The following is a 17,143-nucleotide window of genomic DNA, read 5'->3' as shown; positions in this document are numbered from 1 at the left end:
CAGGCAAGATTTTCCCTTAACGAAACCATGCTTTTATCATGTGCCTCCAAGTACTCTGAAACTTCATTCATATTAATGGACTCCAACATCTTCCCAACCACTGAAATCAGGTTAACTGGCTTCATTTCTGCTCCTCCTGCAAGCAAGTCTCTCTCTAACGGCTGTAACGTGCTGATATAGTGGTCCATGCTCTAAGGTCATTCGCCTTTTCTGCAATGCTCCCGGCATTGAAATATACACAACTCAGAACATTAGTCCCACCATGCTCAATCTTTTGATTCCTCTCTTTCTATGTAGGCTTAACATCATCTTTTCCCACAACCGTTCCACTGTCTGCTCTGACTCTCTGGTTCTCATCCCCCTGCAACTCTAGTTTAAATATAACGCCCTCCCCCCCCCAACACACACACACACACACACACACACACACACACACACACACACACACACACACACACCACCGCTGTGGAGCACTAGCAAAACTTTCCACCTGTACAGGCCCCACCTTCCCTGAAAGAGAGCCCAATGATCCAAAACTCTGAAGACCTCCTTCCTGCACCATCTCCTCAGCCACACATTAAACTGTGTGATCTTCCCATTTCTGGCCTCAGTAACACTGGGCGTGTATAGTATTCCTGCAATTACAGTAATCCTGGAGATCCTGTCCTTTAACTTAGCACCTAACTCCCTGAACTCACTTTGTTGTACCTCCTCACCCTTTCTAGCCATGTTATTTTTACCGATGTGGACCACTACCTCTAGCTGCTCACCCTCCCACTTAAGAATGCTATGGACTTGATCCAAGATGTCCCGGACCTTGGCGCCTGAGATGCAACATGCCATCCAGAAATCTCATTCTCGTCCACAGAACCTCCTTTCTGTTCCCCTAACCAATGAATGTCCTATCACTACAGCTCGCCTCTTCTACCGTCCTTCCCTTCTGAGCCACCGAGCCACACTCAGCGCCTGAGACCTGACAGCTGTGGCCACCCTTCCCAACAGCGTCCAAAGCGGTACACCTGTTGTTGAGGGGAATAGCCGTAGGGGTACTCTGCACTGGCCACCTATCTCCTTTCCTCCTGCTTTACGGTCACTCAGTTACCTGTGTTCTGCACCTTGGCTGTATCTACCTCTCTCTATGTCCTCAGCCTCCAAAATTGTCTGGAGTTCATCCAGTTGCAGCTGCAGTTCCTGAACACAATCTGAATGAAGCTGCAGCTGGATGCACTTCTTGCAGGTATGGTTGTCAGAGACACTGGAGGTCTCCCTGCCTTCCCCATTCGCAAGAAGAGCATTCCACTGTCCTTCTGGCATACCCACTACTCTAATTGTGCGAAAAGAAAGAAAAACTAAGTTTTTAAAAGTCTACCTTCAGCCTTTGTCTCTCCTCACCAAAGCTTCTATCAGCCAAAGCCTGACCTCCCCCCTAACACTGGCCACTCACGCAATGTCTGATCAGCTTAAAACTAACTTATTTTTATTGGCCCCTGCCAAGTGCCTAATTATGCGCAATCCAACGTCTCCTTGGGAACTGTGGTGCACAGAATGTCCCGACTTTTGAACTCTCTGTCCCATTGTGAAATCCAACATCTCCTAGAGAAATGGGGCCAAATGTTCTTATACTCTCAAGCCAAGGGCAGTAGCTCCTCTGAACTCGCAGTGCTAAGCTATTTCTGAATCTTATTTATTAAAATACCATCCACATACCAAGGTGATATGAATGAATGAATGAAATTTATTTCAGTCAGTACAAACATAAAAAAAAGCATCATTTTCAACAATGATTTCATAAGACAAAATTACAACAAAAAAAAATAGATACTCTTTAAAACAGACTGAAAGGGTGTAGGCTGAATCTACAGCTTATTACGCCTACCCCTCTTACTTATACAACAACATATTTGGCGTCAATCATCACGTCAAAAAAAAAAAATTCATAATCTTTTAACACAAAATCCAATTCCAAGTATCATTTATTTACATTACTCCCATTCATTTTAAATTATATATTATATTTGTTCATTAAATTATTTTAAAATATTTTTTTAAATTTGTTAAGTGTGGTGCGTGTTTTTAAATTCTCACTACAACTGTTCTATAGATTCACCCCTCTGACTGAAATACAATGATTTTCTACATTTGTTCTTATCCTTTGTTTTTGAAATATACAAATTCCTCTCAAATCATGTTGACTTTCTCTCATTTAAACAACCTTTGGATACTTTGTGGTAGCTGTCCATTTTTTACTTTATACATAACTTGTATTATTTTAAAATCTACGAAATCTCTGAATTTTGAAGTGTTTAGTTGAATAAATAGTGGATTGGTTCATAACTTGTCTTATTTACAATTCGTATGACTTTCTTTTGGAGTAGAAAAATTGAGTTTGTATTTGTTTTGTATGTATTTCCCCATACCTCCACACAGTAAGTCATGTATGGGACTATAAGTGAACAGTATAATTTATACAAAGATTCCTGATTTAAGAAATCTTGCGCCTTGTACATTATTGCAATAGATTTTGACATTTTTGCTTTGACATAATTTATATGTGGTTTCCAGTTTAATTTATTATCTATTACCACTCCTAAAAATTTTGTTTCAGATACCTTATCAATTTCAACATCATTTATTCTAAGTTTACTATATGAATTTGGTACATGGTTTCCAAATATTATGAATTTAGTTTTGCTTAGACTCAGTGATAACTTGTTAGTATCAAACCATTTCTTCATAATTTTTAGTTGTTTCTCCACTGTATCCAGATATACAGATAGGTATCGGAAAAATGCCAGCAACATCATGAAAGATACCGTAAACTCTGCTTCAGGACTGTATGTCTCACAGCCATCAGAGAGGAGGTTACATAGCATCCACCCAGGACCACAAGACACAAAAATAGTTTCTGTTCTCGAGCAGTAAAGTTAATTAACACCTCCATCACTAACGCACCCCCCCCCAACCAACACTACCTCATCATTTCCTGTAAAAGGCGCCTCGTGACAGACACTCCTGTGCCTCACATGGCTTTGTGGACATATAATCAATCTATTTATATACTGTGTATTTATATTTATTATCATGTTCTTTATTTAGTGTGCTTTTTTGTGCTGCATTGGATCTAGAGTAAAAATTATTTCATTCTCCTTTAGACTTGTGTACTGGAAATGACAATAAACAATCTTGAATCATATGCTTTTGAAAAGTGAAATTTTGTTTTCCCTTATTTGGAGGCCAGATGTTTTTTCTTTGTTGTTAAATGACTGATGGTACTGAGGTATTAAATTTAGCTCTACAGTATTTTGCATGACATCTATAATACAACAGCATAGACCAGAAGATATAGGAGCAGAATTAGACCATTTGGCCCATCGAGTCTGCTGCACCATTTCATCATGGCTGATCCATTTCCCTCTCAGTCCCAGCCTCCTGCCTTTGCCCCACATCCCTTCATGCCCTGACTATTCGAGAACCTAACAACCTCTGCCTTAAACATACCCAGTGGCTTGTTTCCACAGCTGCCTCAGGCAGATGTTTCCTGATTTACCACCTCTGGCTAAAGAAATTGTTCCTCATCTTTGTTCTAAATGGATCCCCCTCTATTCTGAGGCTGTGCCCTCAGGTCCTACCCCACCATAGGAAACACCCTCTCCACATACACTCTATCGAGGGCTTTCAACATTCAATGGTTTCAATGAGATCACCCCTCATCCTTCTGATTTCCAGTGAGTACAGGCCAAGGACAATCAATCGATCTTCATTTGGAAACCCTTTCATTCCAGAATAATTCTCATAAACATCCTCCAAACCTTCTCCAATGTCAGCACAACCTTTCTTGGATAAGGGCCCAAAACTACTCACAAGACTCCAAGTGAGACCTTACCTATGCCTTATAAAACCTTAACATTATATCCTTGTGTTTATATTCTAGTCCTCTCAAAATGAACATGAACATTGCATTTGCTTTCCTCACTGCTGACTCATCTTGCAAATTAACCTTTAGGGAATCCTGCATGAGTCTCTTTGCACCTCAGGTTTTTGAATTTTCTCTCCATTTAGAAAATAGTCTATGCTTTTATTTCTTCTACAAATGTGCATGACCATACACTTCCTGACACTATATTCCATAGCTTTCTAGAACTAGGATATTTGGATATGTTTTACATAATTTGTGAAATCTTTAATTCACCAAAGACTCTTTGTTCTTATATAAAATAATCCTGTGATAATTAAGGAGATCTCTTCCATGTATAATTTATTTCTTCAATTTTCTCAAAACTGAGCTTGATATTACTAATGTATTCAATTTGTTCAAAGAAATGTGAGGAAAGATTAGCTGTGTACTTGTTAACTAATATGCTGAATATGCAGCTTTGCACGTTTCCTACATGAAAGCACACAGTAAAAGGTGCTAGAAATGATTTCAAGGCTACTTGCATACTGCTGTGAAGTGGCACATTGTATCTCAAATACAATAGGATCCTTGTTGGTGAGCCATTAAGGCATATTCGCCAAGATAAGTGAACCTTGGCCCAGATAAAACAGTTTGAAACATTGTATACCAATGTTAACTGGCAGCATATGTTTTAAGATTTGAAAAATTTAAGAACGTGCTGGGAACTTCATTGTAAAGTACTGACTGAAAGGTATTTTTCCTCAGATTGCTATTTAAAGATTGGCTTTATTTGTCACATGAATATTGAAATATCAAAACATACATTGAACTGCAAGGCTTGTGTCTTTGTTTGCGATGTGCTGGGTGACCCACATGTGTCGGCACACTTCCAGCATCAACCTAACATGGCCGCAGCTCACTTACCCACACTGTAGGGTACCCTAACCCTAACCGTACTCTTTTGCAATGCAGGAGGAAACCGGATCACCTGGACAAAACTCATGTGGTCCCAGGGAGAGCATACGAACTCCTTACAGACAGCAGCAGGAATCAAACCCCAGTCAGTGGTCACTGGCACCATGTTACCCTATTTTCTTCAGAAGTTCAACAGGTTACTTCCAACTGTAAGACACCCTTGTGCCCCAAAATATTTTCCATGTGAGTAATATTGTATATAAGGATAATAAAATTTCCCATGCACAAGAGATTCTGCGGATGCTGGAAACCCAGAATTACACATTCAAGATACTGGGGGAACTCAGCAGGTCAGGCTGCATCTATGAAAAGGACTAAACAGTCAAAATTTAGGGCCAAGAACCCTTCATATCAGGCCTTAACCCAAAATGTTGGCTGTTTATTCCTTTCCGTAGATGCTGCTTGACCTTTTGAGTTCCTCCAACATTTTGTATGTGTTAGTCCTATTAGCACATAGTGGAAGAACTTGGTTCACATTGCAATAGGACTATCTGTTGTTGGACACTCCCAGGACAAGCAGGTCTTCTGAATGGAGGATAGCTGATATGCAAGTCAATTAATTATCTATCATTCATTGAAGGAAGCCCTTCTCTGTACTGATCCAGCCTTACACATGCCACCATTGCCCAGTCTTGGCACTATTCATTTAAACCTTCAGTCTCAGAGAGTGTTGGTCTGAAATGTCGACTATCATTCCCTCCACAGATGCTGCCTGACCTACTGAGAACCCCCACCATTTCTTGTGTGTTGCTAATGGCACTATGAATTACCTCAATCATTAACAAAGTGATGGAAGCCATCATCAATGATGCTATCAAGCAACACTTGCACACTAATCACCTACTCATCAATGTCCAGTTTTGAGTTTGCCAGGATTACTTTGCACAAACATGGACCAATGCACTGAATGACATGTTGGACTGGGAACGGAATGCCAAGTTGAAATAGATGGCGACTGGGAAATCCCACCTTTTGTGGCAGATGGAGCAAAGGTGCTCGACAAAGGAGTCGCCCTGTCTATGTCAGGTCTCACCGATGTAGAGAAGGCCGCCCTGATTCTGCCTCACAGGGAGCACCAGATACAGCAGGTGACCCTAACAGACTCGCAGGTGAAGTGTTGCCCCACCTGGAATGACTGTTTGGGGTCTGAATGGTGGTGATGGAGGAGGTGTAGGGGCAGCCGTAACTCTTGTCCCATTTGCAGGGATAACTGCCTGGAGGGAGGGAAGTAAGGCTGCTTTTTTTTAATCTACTGAGTATAATTTACTCTGCTGAGTATAATTGTTGCCATGTTGGCAGAGCGTTTAGTCCAACACTATTACAGCATGGGGCATCAGCATTTGAGTTCAATCCCAGTGTCCTCTGTATGGAGTTTGTCTGTTCTCTCCACAGTCCAAAGACATACCAGTTAGTAGGTAATTTGTCCTGTGATTAGGTTAGGGTGAAATCTGTGTGTTGCTGGAGGCACAGCACAAAGTGCCAAAAGGGTCTGTTCCACACTGTATCTCGAAATAAAATAAAAATAAAATCATTATGAAATATATACAACAATTAATTGAGAAAGTTCGTTTTTAAAGTGGCTACCCAATGTTTAGTTCAATGGTTATCTGTGTTCTGATGTCAGTGTCTTTTGCCTTTTGACTTTAATTGATACATACTGAAAGAACAAACAATTCTTTCAGTGCATGGCTGAAACAGAATATTACATTATTATACTAAACGATACTGAATGTCTTGAGCAATATAGTTCACTTTCGTCTTTCTTCACAGTCTTAGCTTCACTGTTGCCGCAATAACATTTTGGAAGGCGGTGTCACTGATTTATTTTTCCACTTCTGAGACAGGATTTCTTAGCTTTCTGGTTGAGAAGATGCACATAAAGGAAGTCCTGAGGAGGCTATGGCTACTGGAATTAGATGAATTAGGCCACTTCTTCCGCGCACTCCCTCCTCCAGCTCTAGTGGGAATTGCTTCATTCGCAGCTATTATAGCATATTGGCTAGCGACCAGACCCAAAGCCCTGAAGCCTCCTTGTGATCTTTCACAACAGTCCATGGAAATTGAGGTAAGTCCAGTCTATGGCTGCATGACATGAATAAAACATGTTATATGACACTAATTTACCCTTTATTAGATTTTAACCTGACATAACAGCTTGATGTCCCAGCATTTATGCAGATATGGATCTAAGTGCATTTTGGATTAATGCAGTTTTTTGATTAGCCCTCAGAGTACTGTAATGATCTTGAATTCATTCGCATTAGCTCCCACAAGAGTGATCATAATAGAATAAGTTAATTCTAGCAAATTATCTCTGTTCTGTATTAACCTTTGTGATATAATAAGATTTGTGATAAAGCATCAATACACCAGCAGTTATTAAAAATATTTTTAAAAACTGATAAAATCTCTGGTCATGGTTGTAATTATTTGACATTTGCTTCCAATATCTTGTGACAAATTAACTATGGTTCAAGCAAATGATACATTTAAAGTTTCATTAGTTTCACAGTTTGCTGCTAATTGTGCTAAAACAACATACTACACAAAAATAGGCTCTTTAACCCATCAAATTCCTCTGACCACTACTCAACTATTTAAAGTCATTTTACTCATAGCAATCAAACATGATTACAAGGACTAGATGTCACATTGATACACAGGAAGTTAGGTGTGACCTCAAGTCACTGGACTTGTAAGACTACAGCTCTTCTTTTTGTGTCGCATGTCAATAATTTTGACGTTTTTTTCTTTGACCTGGGGAAAATGCATGGATAATGCCTAGCATTTCTTACAAAAACGGAAGCTAAGGTAAAAATTTCAGCAAATAGAGGATTATGCAAATCGACAAACCCAGAACTAACTAGTCTGTGTCACTATGGATTTACAATAATTTGCACAATGTTACTTCAATGTTATTAATTATTATTATTTTTGTAGTAATTATCAAGAATTATCATTTATATCACATTTGGAATGGGTGGGTTTTCTAGTCATTGTAAATTGTCGCATGATTAAGTTAGGATTAAATCAGTGTTGTTGGGGTTACTGGGCAGCGCAGCTTGAAGGGAAGGAGGGGCCTCTTCCGTGCAGTACCTCTTAATAGATAAATAAATAATCATTCCTTAGGTATTGGAGAGTTGTATTGATGAGTCAGGAAGGAAAACTGAAAATGGGGATATTGGAATGCCACAGTTGCTCTTGTTCCTGGTGGTAGATAGAGATTATGTCTTTTGCCTCTCCAGTCAGATTAATACTGCAACAGCTGAAAATGTAGTTTTAGTTTATCTATTTTTTCTTTCATATTCTGACGGTGAACTAGGTTGATGAGAAAGCAAAAGCATTAACATTTCTTTTCTTTTTGGCCAGCACTATCACACTAGTGTTCTTTGTTATAATAAAGATCACTGAGGTTGGAGGTGTGGAGCATTTCCTACTCACATTCCATGTGCTGATATGGAGCACTCTCAGATAACCTGAGTATGGAGACAGGCAAACTTTCACTTCTGTTTGAAGGAAGTTCTTTAACTTCAAAAATTAGAAAACTGCTCCTCCACTTATGTGCTCCGCATTTCCATGTAACATTGGAACGTTCTAATTGTTGAATAACTTGAGTTTTCATCTTCCTGGAAATCCCCAGTTTAGCTTAGGTAAAAATCCATTCTGTAACCGTAAAGGTGGTGTACCAGCAGATTCTAAATTGCCATAATCTCTTTCCATTTGAAACTTGACTATATGCACTGTCAGTGCTTTTGATTTGTGAATCAATGCAAATGCAGTTCAAATTCAAGGTTATCTCGAAGTACACAATCGTTACAGTAGAGCTGCTCATGTTAATTTCCACAAAGACCATGCAGAAGAAGTAGAAAAGATAAGGAGAAGGTGAGAAAAAGATGAAAATGGAAAATTGTGATGAGACAAAACAAAAGAACTGTGATAGTGAATTAAGAATGATTCAAGTGACTGATGGTAGTCCTCACATAAATCACCTTTGATATATTTGGGGTACAGAAAAATCAGGTTTATTATCACTGACATATGTCATGAAATTTGTTATTCTATGACAGCAGTACAGTGTAAAACATAAAGTATACTATGAATTACTCTATGGCAAGGTGTAACACAGCCCCACTAATCGGGGTCACATGAAGCCGTGGGAGCAGGTGGGGGATGATCGTATCAGCAGCTGGTGTGTATCACAAGTCCTGGTTATGCAATCACTGACACCAGGCAGACAAACTCTGAAGAGTATTGATAAAGGCTTGAGTCACCTGTCTTTTGAAAGCAATGGCAAATCACTTCTGTAGGAAAATTTGCCAAGAACAATCATGGTCATGGTCAGAAATGTGATGGTGGAGGGAAAGAAGCTGTTTTTAAAATGTTGAGTGTGGGTCATCAGACTCCCGTACCTCCTCTCCAGTAGTAATAATGAGAAGATGGCATGCCCTGGGTGGTGAGGGTCCTTAATGATGGATGGCAACTTTTTAAGGCATCGTCTTTTCAAGATGTCCTCAATCACATTGAAGCTGACAGAATTTACAACCTTTTGTAGTTTTTTTCTGGTCTTCTGCCCTTCATACCAGATGGTGATACAACCAGTCAGAATGCCCCCCACTGTACATCTGTTGAAATTTGCTGTGTTATTTGCTGACATATGAAAACTCCTCAAACTCCTTATGAAATATAGCCACAGTGGTACCATCTTTGTTGGACCCAGGCTAGATCTTCAGAGGTGTTGACACCAAGGAACTTGGAACTGCTCACCCTTTCCACTGCTGACCCCTCAATGAGGACTGGTATATGTTCCTGCAACATTCCCTTCCTGAAGTCCACAATCAACTACTTAGTCATCTGATACTGAGTGCAAGGTTGTTGTCATAACACCACTTAACCAGCCAATCTCTCACACTCCTGCATGCCACCTCATACCCACCTGAGATTCTGCCAACCACAGTTGTGTCATCGGTGAATTTATAGACAACTTTTCAGCTGTGCCTAGTCATATAAGTGGGCTAAGCCTGCATCTTTGAGGTGTGCCTTTGTGGATTGTCAGCGAGGAGGTGATATTATTTCAAAAAGAAATTCAGAGACCCGTTTTGAAGTTTAATTTTCTTTATACAACTTAACTTTCATTGCAATTACTCTGTTCTAAAATAAATAGATGTATGCATATTACTTAATATAAAATTCATTTTTGTTTGTGGAAACTACTGTGATAAATGCTGCAGCCACTAAAGAAAAGAAATGAAATAAGTGCAAAGTTATGTTTGGTTCTTCATCTTAAGCAGAGTTCTGAAGAAAGGACAGAGAAAGAAATACCCTCTGATATTAAGGGGAAAACATGAGGAAGAAAGAGATAACCATTTATAAAGAAAAGATGTGTTAGTTTCTTTCTTGCTTCAGCTTGACAGAAGACAGTTCTTCTTCATCTCAGTAAAACTATCCAAATTGCTAATTCATTATCATATTCCAAAAAATCCATTCCTGGTAACCCAACAAAGAACAAGCTGCAGTACTTACTTAAGAAGGAAGTACATATGATCACAAAATATAAATTATATATCCTTATCTGATCACTGTGTAAATACATCTATTGATGCTTCTGGACACATCTTCAGTGGTGTTCCTGGAATCATCGGGTGTTTCGGGTCTTTCAACATCATACAACCTCCTCCATACAACCTGATCAGACCCCAGCTTGTGTCCAGATGGCTAGCTACTTATGACTCCATGGCTGCCCTCTTTTGAGCCACAGCCATCTTGAGGCCCTCTCTGCCGCATCGGTGGTAGAGCCATCCGCAGTACCACCGATGCGGCAGACAGGGCCTCAAGATGGCTGTGGCTCAAAAGAGGGGAGCCATGGAGTCATAAGTAGCTAGCCACCCTGACACAAGCTGGGGTCTGATCAGCCCTGGCTGGGTCACCCGTAGGAGGTTGTATGATGTTGAAAGACCCGAAACACCTGATGATTCCAGGAACATCACTGAAGATGTGTCCAGAAGCATCGATAGATGTATTTACACAGTGATCAGATAAGGATATATAATTTATATTTTGTGCCAACATTGCAAATAGACAGCTTGTCAACTTGTAGAGAGGCATTGGTCTTTAAACCTGTTAGGTTGCGTATCAGTATTTCACAAAAAAACTGGATGTTGTCAGTATCAAACCATCAGCTTTAAATGGGACTGAAACAATAGAGAATCAACTCTCATGGCATTGAGGATAATAATTCATCAGATATTATATTTCCCTTCCTGTTGGATGGCATTTGTTTCAAATGAACTGTTGATTTGAACTATAACCTAATCCAAGATGGTGTGAAACTGACACGTAATTTAAAGTTATTTCTTATAATTCAGCTTTACAAAGATTGCTTCTGCATGTTTATACTAATGCAGTATATTGCTTTGTTTCATAGGGTTCTGAACAAGCTCGCAGGTCTGTCTTAGGTGACAGCCCCAAGCTAATGACCCACTATCATGATGATGCGAAGACCATGTATGAAGTATATCAACGTGGATTGTATATATCAGGCATGTTTCTAACTTTCAGACTATATTTCATTTAGAATGTGGAAGAATTGTTTCTAGACATTAGAAGGCTGATATTTAATTATTAATAATAATGCATCAAATAAAATTCAGATGAAATGATCCAAAGATGCTCAGTTCTTCAGAACAACATCAGGTTTCAATTATTGCATTTATGTTCAGCAGAGTTGTATTTAAACATAGTTCCACTCCTTGGATCACATCACAACCAGTTCCTTCACTCTTATTCCACCTCACATAATATCCCTTCCCTTAATTTTTGTTCCTTTTTTTCACCTTTTCCCCACACTCTTTAAAGACGTTGGGTTTGATCATTTAGCTGTCCTCTCAAATTTGTGTCCTTCTTACAATTGCAATGTGATGATGTGAAAGCCATGATCTTCGCCATAGAGAAGTTCTAAGAGCAGATGGATTTATTTTTATTGGTACCACGGTGGAAAGAATTGTTCAGAGGAAGCTGTCCAGGTTACTAGCTTTCTTCCTCTTCCTCCTTTATCTCTCTACCCATCCTGCCACCATCCTGGTCTTCTGCTCTCTGCCTCCTCCTCCACAGTTGCTCTGTGTACGTCTGGCCTCTCATTAAAACTACCAGAAATCTTAAATCTGTCTTTGTCAAGCATCAGGTCATCTTGAGCAAATAGCATAATTCTTGTCTGAGAATGCCAATGTCTAACCTTCTTCCATTTTTTGATTTTTTTTGTGTGCAGTTGCTTGTATACGTTGGTTGCGCGTCAGAGTCATGGTTTATTACAATGACTCAAGTGTGGAAGGCTGTAGCATAAAACCTTCATGATTGTCACCATGGTTTTAGGCATTGATCATATATCATACATCGAGCACCAGCTAGGTAATGATGGTAATGAATCGCTGTCAATGGTAGTAAACCCCAGATTGACACATGCCCTTGCACAATGAGACACATGAATTCAAAGACACTCTGCACCCCTCCAGTTAACCTAGTTGATACTTACAGATGTCTACTCTGCATATTTGAGCGGACAGATGTGTGACACTTACCAAAGCCCTCACCAGATATGCTGAGCTGATTCATGTTAGTATAGAGTATGTGCACTTTGGTAACGGTATTGAAATCTATCCAGTGAATGAAGTGCTCACATAACATTGGCACAAGTCCCAAACTTTATGGCCAGTGACCATAGTAGCATAGTGACTTAACTAGAAAGTATTTTTATCAATGTCATTTTACCTTCTATTCCTCCTTGATTTAACAATTAAATCTTTGATTTGCCATGAGGTTCATCTCAGAAGATCAGCTTGCATTTAGAAATATAAAACATTTGAGCATTTCTTCTCTGTTTAGGTGATGGTCCTTGTTTAGGATTCAGAAAACCAAAATGCCCCTATCAATGGCTTTCTTATAAAGAGGTAAGACAACATTTGAAGGAGTCTTCTGAAAGATATCTAGTCTTTTCACTCAGTGGCATGTAATAGTCTAATTAGTTTCTTGATTTCAACGATGCTCGTGGGCTGTGGAGGTGTGATCATTGAGTCATTCAAAATACAGTTTCAAAGATATCAAAGGAACTGATGTGGTTTCAGAAAGCACTGGAAAATGGTGCTGAAATAAATCAGCCATTTTCTTGCTCAATGACAAAGCAAACCCACTGGGCCAGATGAGGTACATACTTCTAATTGCACATTTCCATATGTTAAGACTACATGGAAATAATAATTTGTCTATTGTGCATATTCATTTGCAGAGTGCTAAAGTGAAGTAAAAATAGTACTGATATTGATTTTTCAATGGCATTGAAGCTACACATTTTCAACAACACTTTTGGGGTACCACAGCCAATTGAGCTATTGCCTAAACTACAGTGATCCTTTTCTGGAGATGGCATATTCTCCCTGTGACCCTGTGGGTTTCCCCTACATATTCCAGCTTCAGCCTACATTGCAAAAATGTGTGGGTTGTGTTGTGAGTTGCCCTTAAAGATTTGCTTTATTTGTCACATGTACATCAAAACATACAGTGAAAATTAACATTTGCGCCAAATCAAGTCAGCAAAGATTGTATTGGCAGCCTGCAAATGTCACCGCACTTCCAGTGCCAACGTCACATGTCCACAACTCCCTGACCCTAACCACACATCTTTGGAATGTGGGAGGAAAGCCGAGCGCCCAGACAAAACCCACGTGGCTATGGGAAGAACATAAAAACTTCCAACAGCGGTGGGAATTGAACCACAATCTTACAGCCAGCACTGTAAAACATCGCACTAACTGCTGCACCACTGTGCTGTCCCACATGTAGATGAATTGTAGAACTGAAGAAGTTGATGAGAACATAGAAAAATAAAACAGGTTATGGGTCGGATTTGTGTATATAGGTGCTTGATGATCAATATGAGCACCTACAGCTAAAGGGTCATGCTAACTCCCAATGACTATAACACTGAACTCCTATACACATGGAGATCATATCATTTATGCTTGGAAGTGTTATCAGATGGAAAAGTAACATTCCATAAAAGGCCATATATAGTATAGGGCAACACTGTTTAAACGGTTTTCTTTGGTCTGAATCTACGACAACAGCAATATTATTTTCCTCACAGGTTACCAACAGAGCCATGGATTTGGGATCTGGACTCCTCCAAAAAAATTGCAGATCATCACCAGACCAATTCATAGGTGTATTTGCTCAAAACAGGCCTGAGGTGAGAAAATTATTTCAGCCAGTATTCTGTGGTACTTCTGTTAAAAAGAAACTTATTTTGATGTTTATTTGTATGCATGAAGTTTTGTTTCTTTTTGTTGTTTATTTTTGTGTTTTTATAATTGCAACTTCTCACCAGTGGATTATTGCTGAGCTGGCATGCTATACCTACTCCATGGTGGTAGTGCCACTTTATGACACTCTCGGACCCGAAGCCATTCGCTACATTATTAACACAGGTAAAAAAAACAACACCTTTCTTAAAACTATACATTGTTTATTCAACTTAAATGCCAATAAAAAAAAGGTGAAATCAAAGGATCCTTGACTTTAAGGGGTTTGAAGTAACAATTTTCTGAGTTTTAAACTATTTTCCTGCAGAATGTGCAGTAGATATTTCTTTGAAAGACAAATAGCTTCACACTCATGGAAAAACAATTAAATGTAAAAATTGTATCCTATTCATACAATGAAAATAAATAATCAAATATTTGTTTTAAATGAATCACTATAAACAGATTGCTTTGGAAAACAGTTTTCCACAAAAAAGTTCTCAATAACGATGGAACATGTTAATATGTTATAAATCGTAAACTACAATTTGCTGCTTGTTTTATGGGAAGAATTATAAGAAGTCTGAAAGTGTGCATAATCTTACCCCAAATGGGACAAAGATGGCTTCATGGGATCTTGCATTTATTCATATCTTTTGAATTATCAAATGTCAGAACACTAGTGAATTATGTGATTTGTTGAAACTTGGTTTATAGGACCAAACTATAAAAGTTATCGCTCCGCTATCTTGGAACCCTCTCTTTAGCAGTTCATTGGCAAATATTTTGTAGATTCTGTCCTATTATAATCCTTAGTTTTTGCACACTCTTTCTTTAGGGCATCCTTAAATTGATATAATTCCATTCTTTCCATTGACCGGAACAGATCTAGGATGTAATTCACCACTTTAATATTGATTTTGTGCCATTCTTAATGGTGGGAAAAGGAAGGAGGTAAAAAACAGATGATGGGAATAAAACTGAATGTGGATTCATAGCCAGCACTAGACAGGTGTTAAATGGACTGGGAATCCTGATGCTTTCCAATTCTGCCAAAGCCAGATTTTATTTCCCAAGTTTCTCTGCTTGAATGCTATTCTTCCAGAGCCCAATCATTGATAAAAATGTCTTTATTCACACCTGATGGGCTGCAGGGTTCTGTTGCATTTTCAATATATTTTTCATTGGCACAAGAATAATTTGTAAACATTTTTCTTGTATTTTTCTTTTTTTAGAAGGTAAAGTCTACATGAAAATCATTTTATTTCACCATGCATGAAAATATATTTGGCGAGCATTCTTCACTGAAGCTAACAATTGACACAGTGAAGTAAATTATAGCATTGCACCGTGATCACATGATATTTTCATGCTGAAAAAAATTGCATGGATCTTCTGTCTACTTGAAAAACTTGTTCCAAAGAAGTTTTCATTAAATTGTGCAGGTCATGTCCTCATCATTTCATGAAAGTAATATTTGGTTTTTAAGTATATAAATAATTAATAATGAAACTACGTCATTGGCTATATTTGAAATCTAAGAATGACTTGCTAATTATTTTAGTAAACACCACACAAAGTGCCATCTTGCTACACAGTGCTGTAATTTCACTGGTTAGATTTAAGTGATATCTGAAATGGGTTTCCTGAATTCCATGTTATGAATTTGCCTCTTCCTAAACACTTCTACTTCCAAATGCATGCTGTAAATGGAGCCTTCCCTGTGACTAATGTGTTTCATTTTCCTCTTAAAGTGTGACAGAGAGGGTGGGGGGGGGGGGGCGGGGGACGCGTGAAGAAGATTTTACCAAGCTTCTATACTTGCTTGTAGCTTTGGAATCTATAATTTCTCCTGAAACACAATGTGCCACTAAATACATGCACTCCTTTTTAAGCTGAGATATCAACAGTTATCTGTGACAATGTGGAAAAAGCAAGGACTCTTCTGAAGAACGTGGAGAGAAAAGAGACGCCAGGCCTGACGATTGTTATCCTAATGGATCCATTTGAGGCAGACTTGGTAGAGATGGGAAATGACTGTGGAGTAAATATTCTGGCCCTTCAGGAAGTAGAGGTATGTGATTGATGCAAATGATCAAAGCTGTTCTTAGACAAGTATGCCATGGATTGTAATTGTTACACCCATGAAAATTCCTGATGAAGTTGGGATGATTTGTCACAGTATAGAAAGAAAGCCTATTTCTGATTGTTTTTTCCTTCACTGAAATATTCTCAGGGCTTGAAGCACCTTGTGCTGTGGCTTTTGCCATAAACTATCAGGCTGTTCCCTGCACAGTCCACCATTGTGCCTAAGTTCTGGATTCCAGGTTCAACTTCAAGGGAAATGAAACTGGGGTGGGTGGAAACAGAAATTTGGGACAGGGAAGGTGACCAGGGCATCAAGGGCTAGTTCACCTGAGGAACAGTCATGATTAGTGGAAGGTGACAATAACATTGGGAAGAGTGATATTTGCATATGGAAGGCCGATAAGGATCAGGATAACGAACAGGAATGGAGGTGAGACTTGCTGGCAAATCTTGCTGACTTTTTCTCTTCGGATCAAGAAGACAGTGGTAAGAGGCTAAGGATTTCCAGCGAGAAGACATTTTATTTCTCAGAGTAGGAGAGAGGCCAGACTGTGCAGGCGCATGACGTCAGCCAGTTGAGCGCGAACAGTTTAAAAAGAAAACCGCCATATCCAGCGGGCAGGATCGGAGCAGGCTGCGGAGTGAGAGGGTGCAGAGTGAAAGGGCTTTGGCTCAACAGGCTTCGGCGGAGACAAGAAGAGGCTTCCTGTGACCATTGAGTCTCATAGTTACGGAGTAAGTTACAGTTTTTTGGTATTTCGTACAAACAGTAGCATTAGAGGTATGCATCTAGGATTAGTGTTGTGCTTGGAGTGCCAGATGTGGGGACCCTGGGAGACTCCCAGCCTCCCCAGGGATTACATCTGCACCAGGTGCACTGAGATGAGGTTCCTGAAGG

General features: G+C 39.3%; 1 protein-coding gene across 9 annotated transcripts in view; it reads left to right on the top strand.

Moving 5' to 3' along the window:
- LOC140200515 (long-chain-fatty-acid--CoA ligase 6-like) overlaps positions 1-17,143 on the top strand; it is a 94,000-nt gene that overhangs the window by 22,373 nt on the left and 54,484 nt on the right. For 7 of the 9 annotated variants that reach the window (XR_011886647.1, XM_072263969.1, XM_072263975.1 and 4 more), the window contains 6 exons: positions 6,715-6,935; positions 11,292-11,406; positions 12,746-12,810; positions 14,004-14,105; positions 14,244-14,343; positions 16,053-16,231. Coding sequence is in view for 8 of the 9 variants with exons in the window: in XM_072263969.1 (XP_072120070.1) it covers positions 6,715-6,935; positions 11,292-11,406; positions 12,746-12,810; positions 14,004-14,105; positions 14,244-14,343; positions 16,053-16,231 (782 nt within the window). In the remaining variant the exon portion in view is untranslated. Of the gene's footprint in view, positions 1-4,867; positions 5,054-6,714; positions 6,936-11,291; positions 11,407-12,745; positions 12,811-14,003; positions 14,106-14,243; positions 14,344-16,052; positions 16,232-17,143 lie in introns of all 9 variants that reach the window. The other 2 variants (XM_072263974.1, XM_072263973.1) reach the window with 1 other exon arrangement.

This window comes from Mobula birostris, chromosome 7 (genome assembly GCF_030028105.1).
Source record: "Mobula birostris isolate sMobBir1 chromosome 7, sMobBir1.hap1, whole genome shotgun sequence".
Taxonomy (NCBI): domain Eukaryota; kingdom Metazoa; phylum Chordata; class Chondrichthyes; order Myliobatiformes; family Myliobatidae; genus Mobula; species Mobula birostris.
This window is presented reverse-complemented; position numbering and strand designations above follow the sequence as displayed.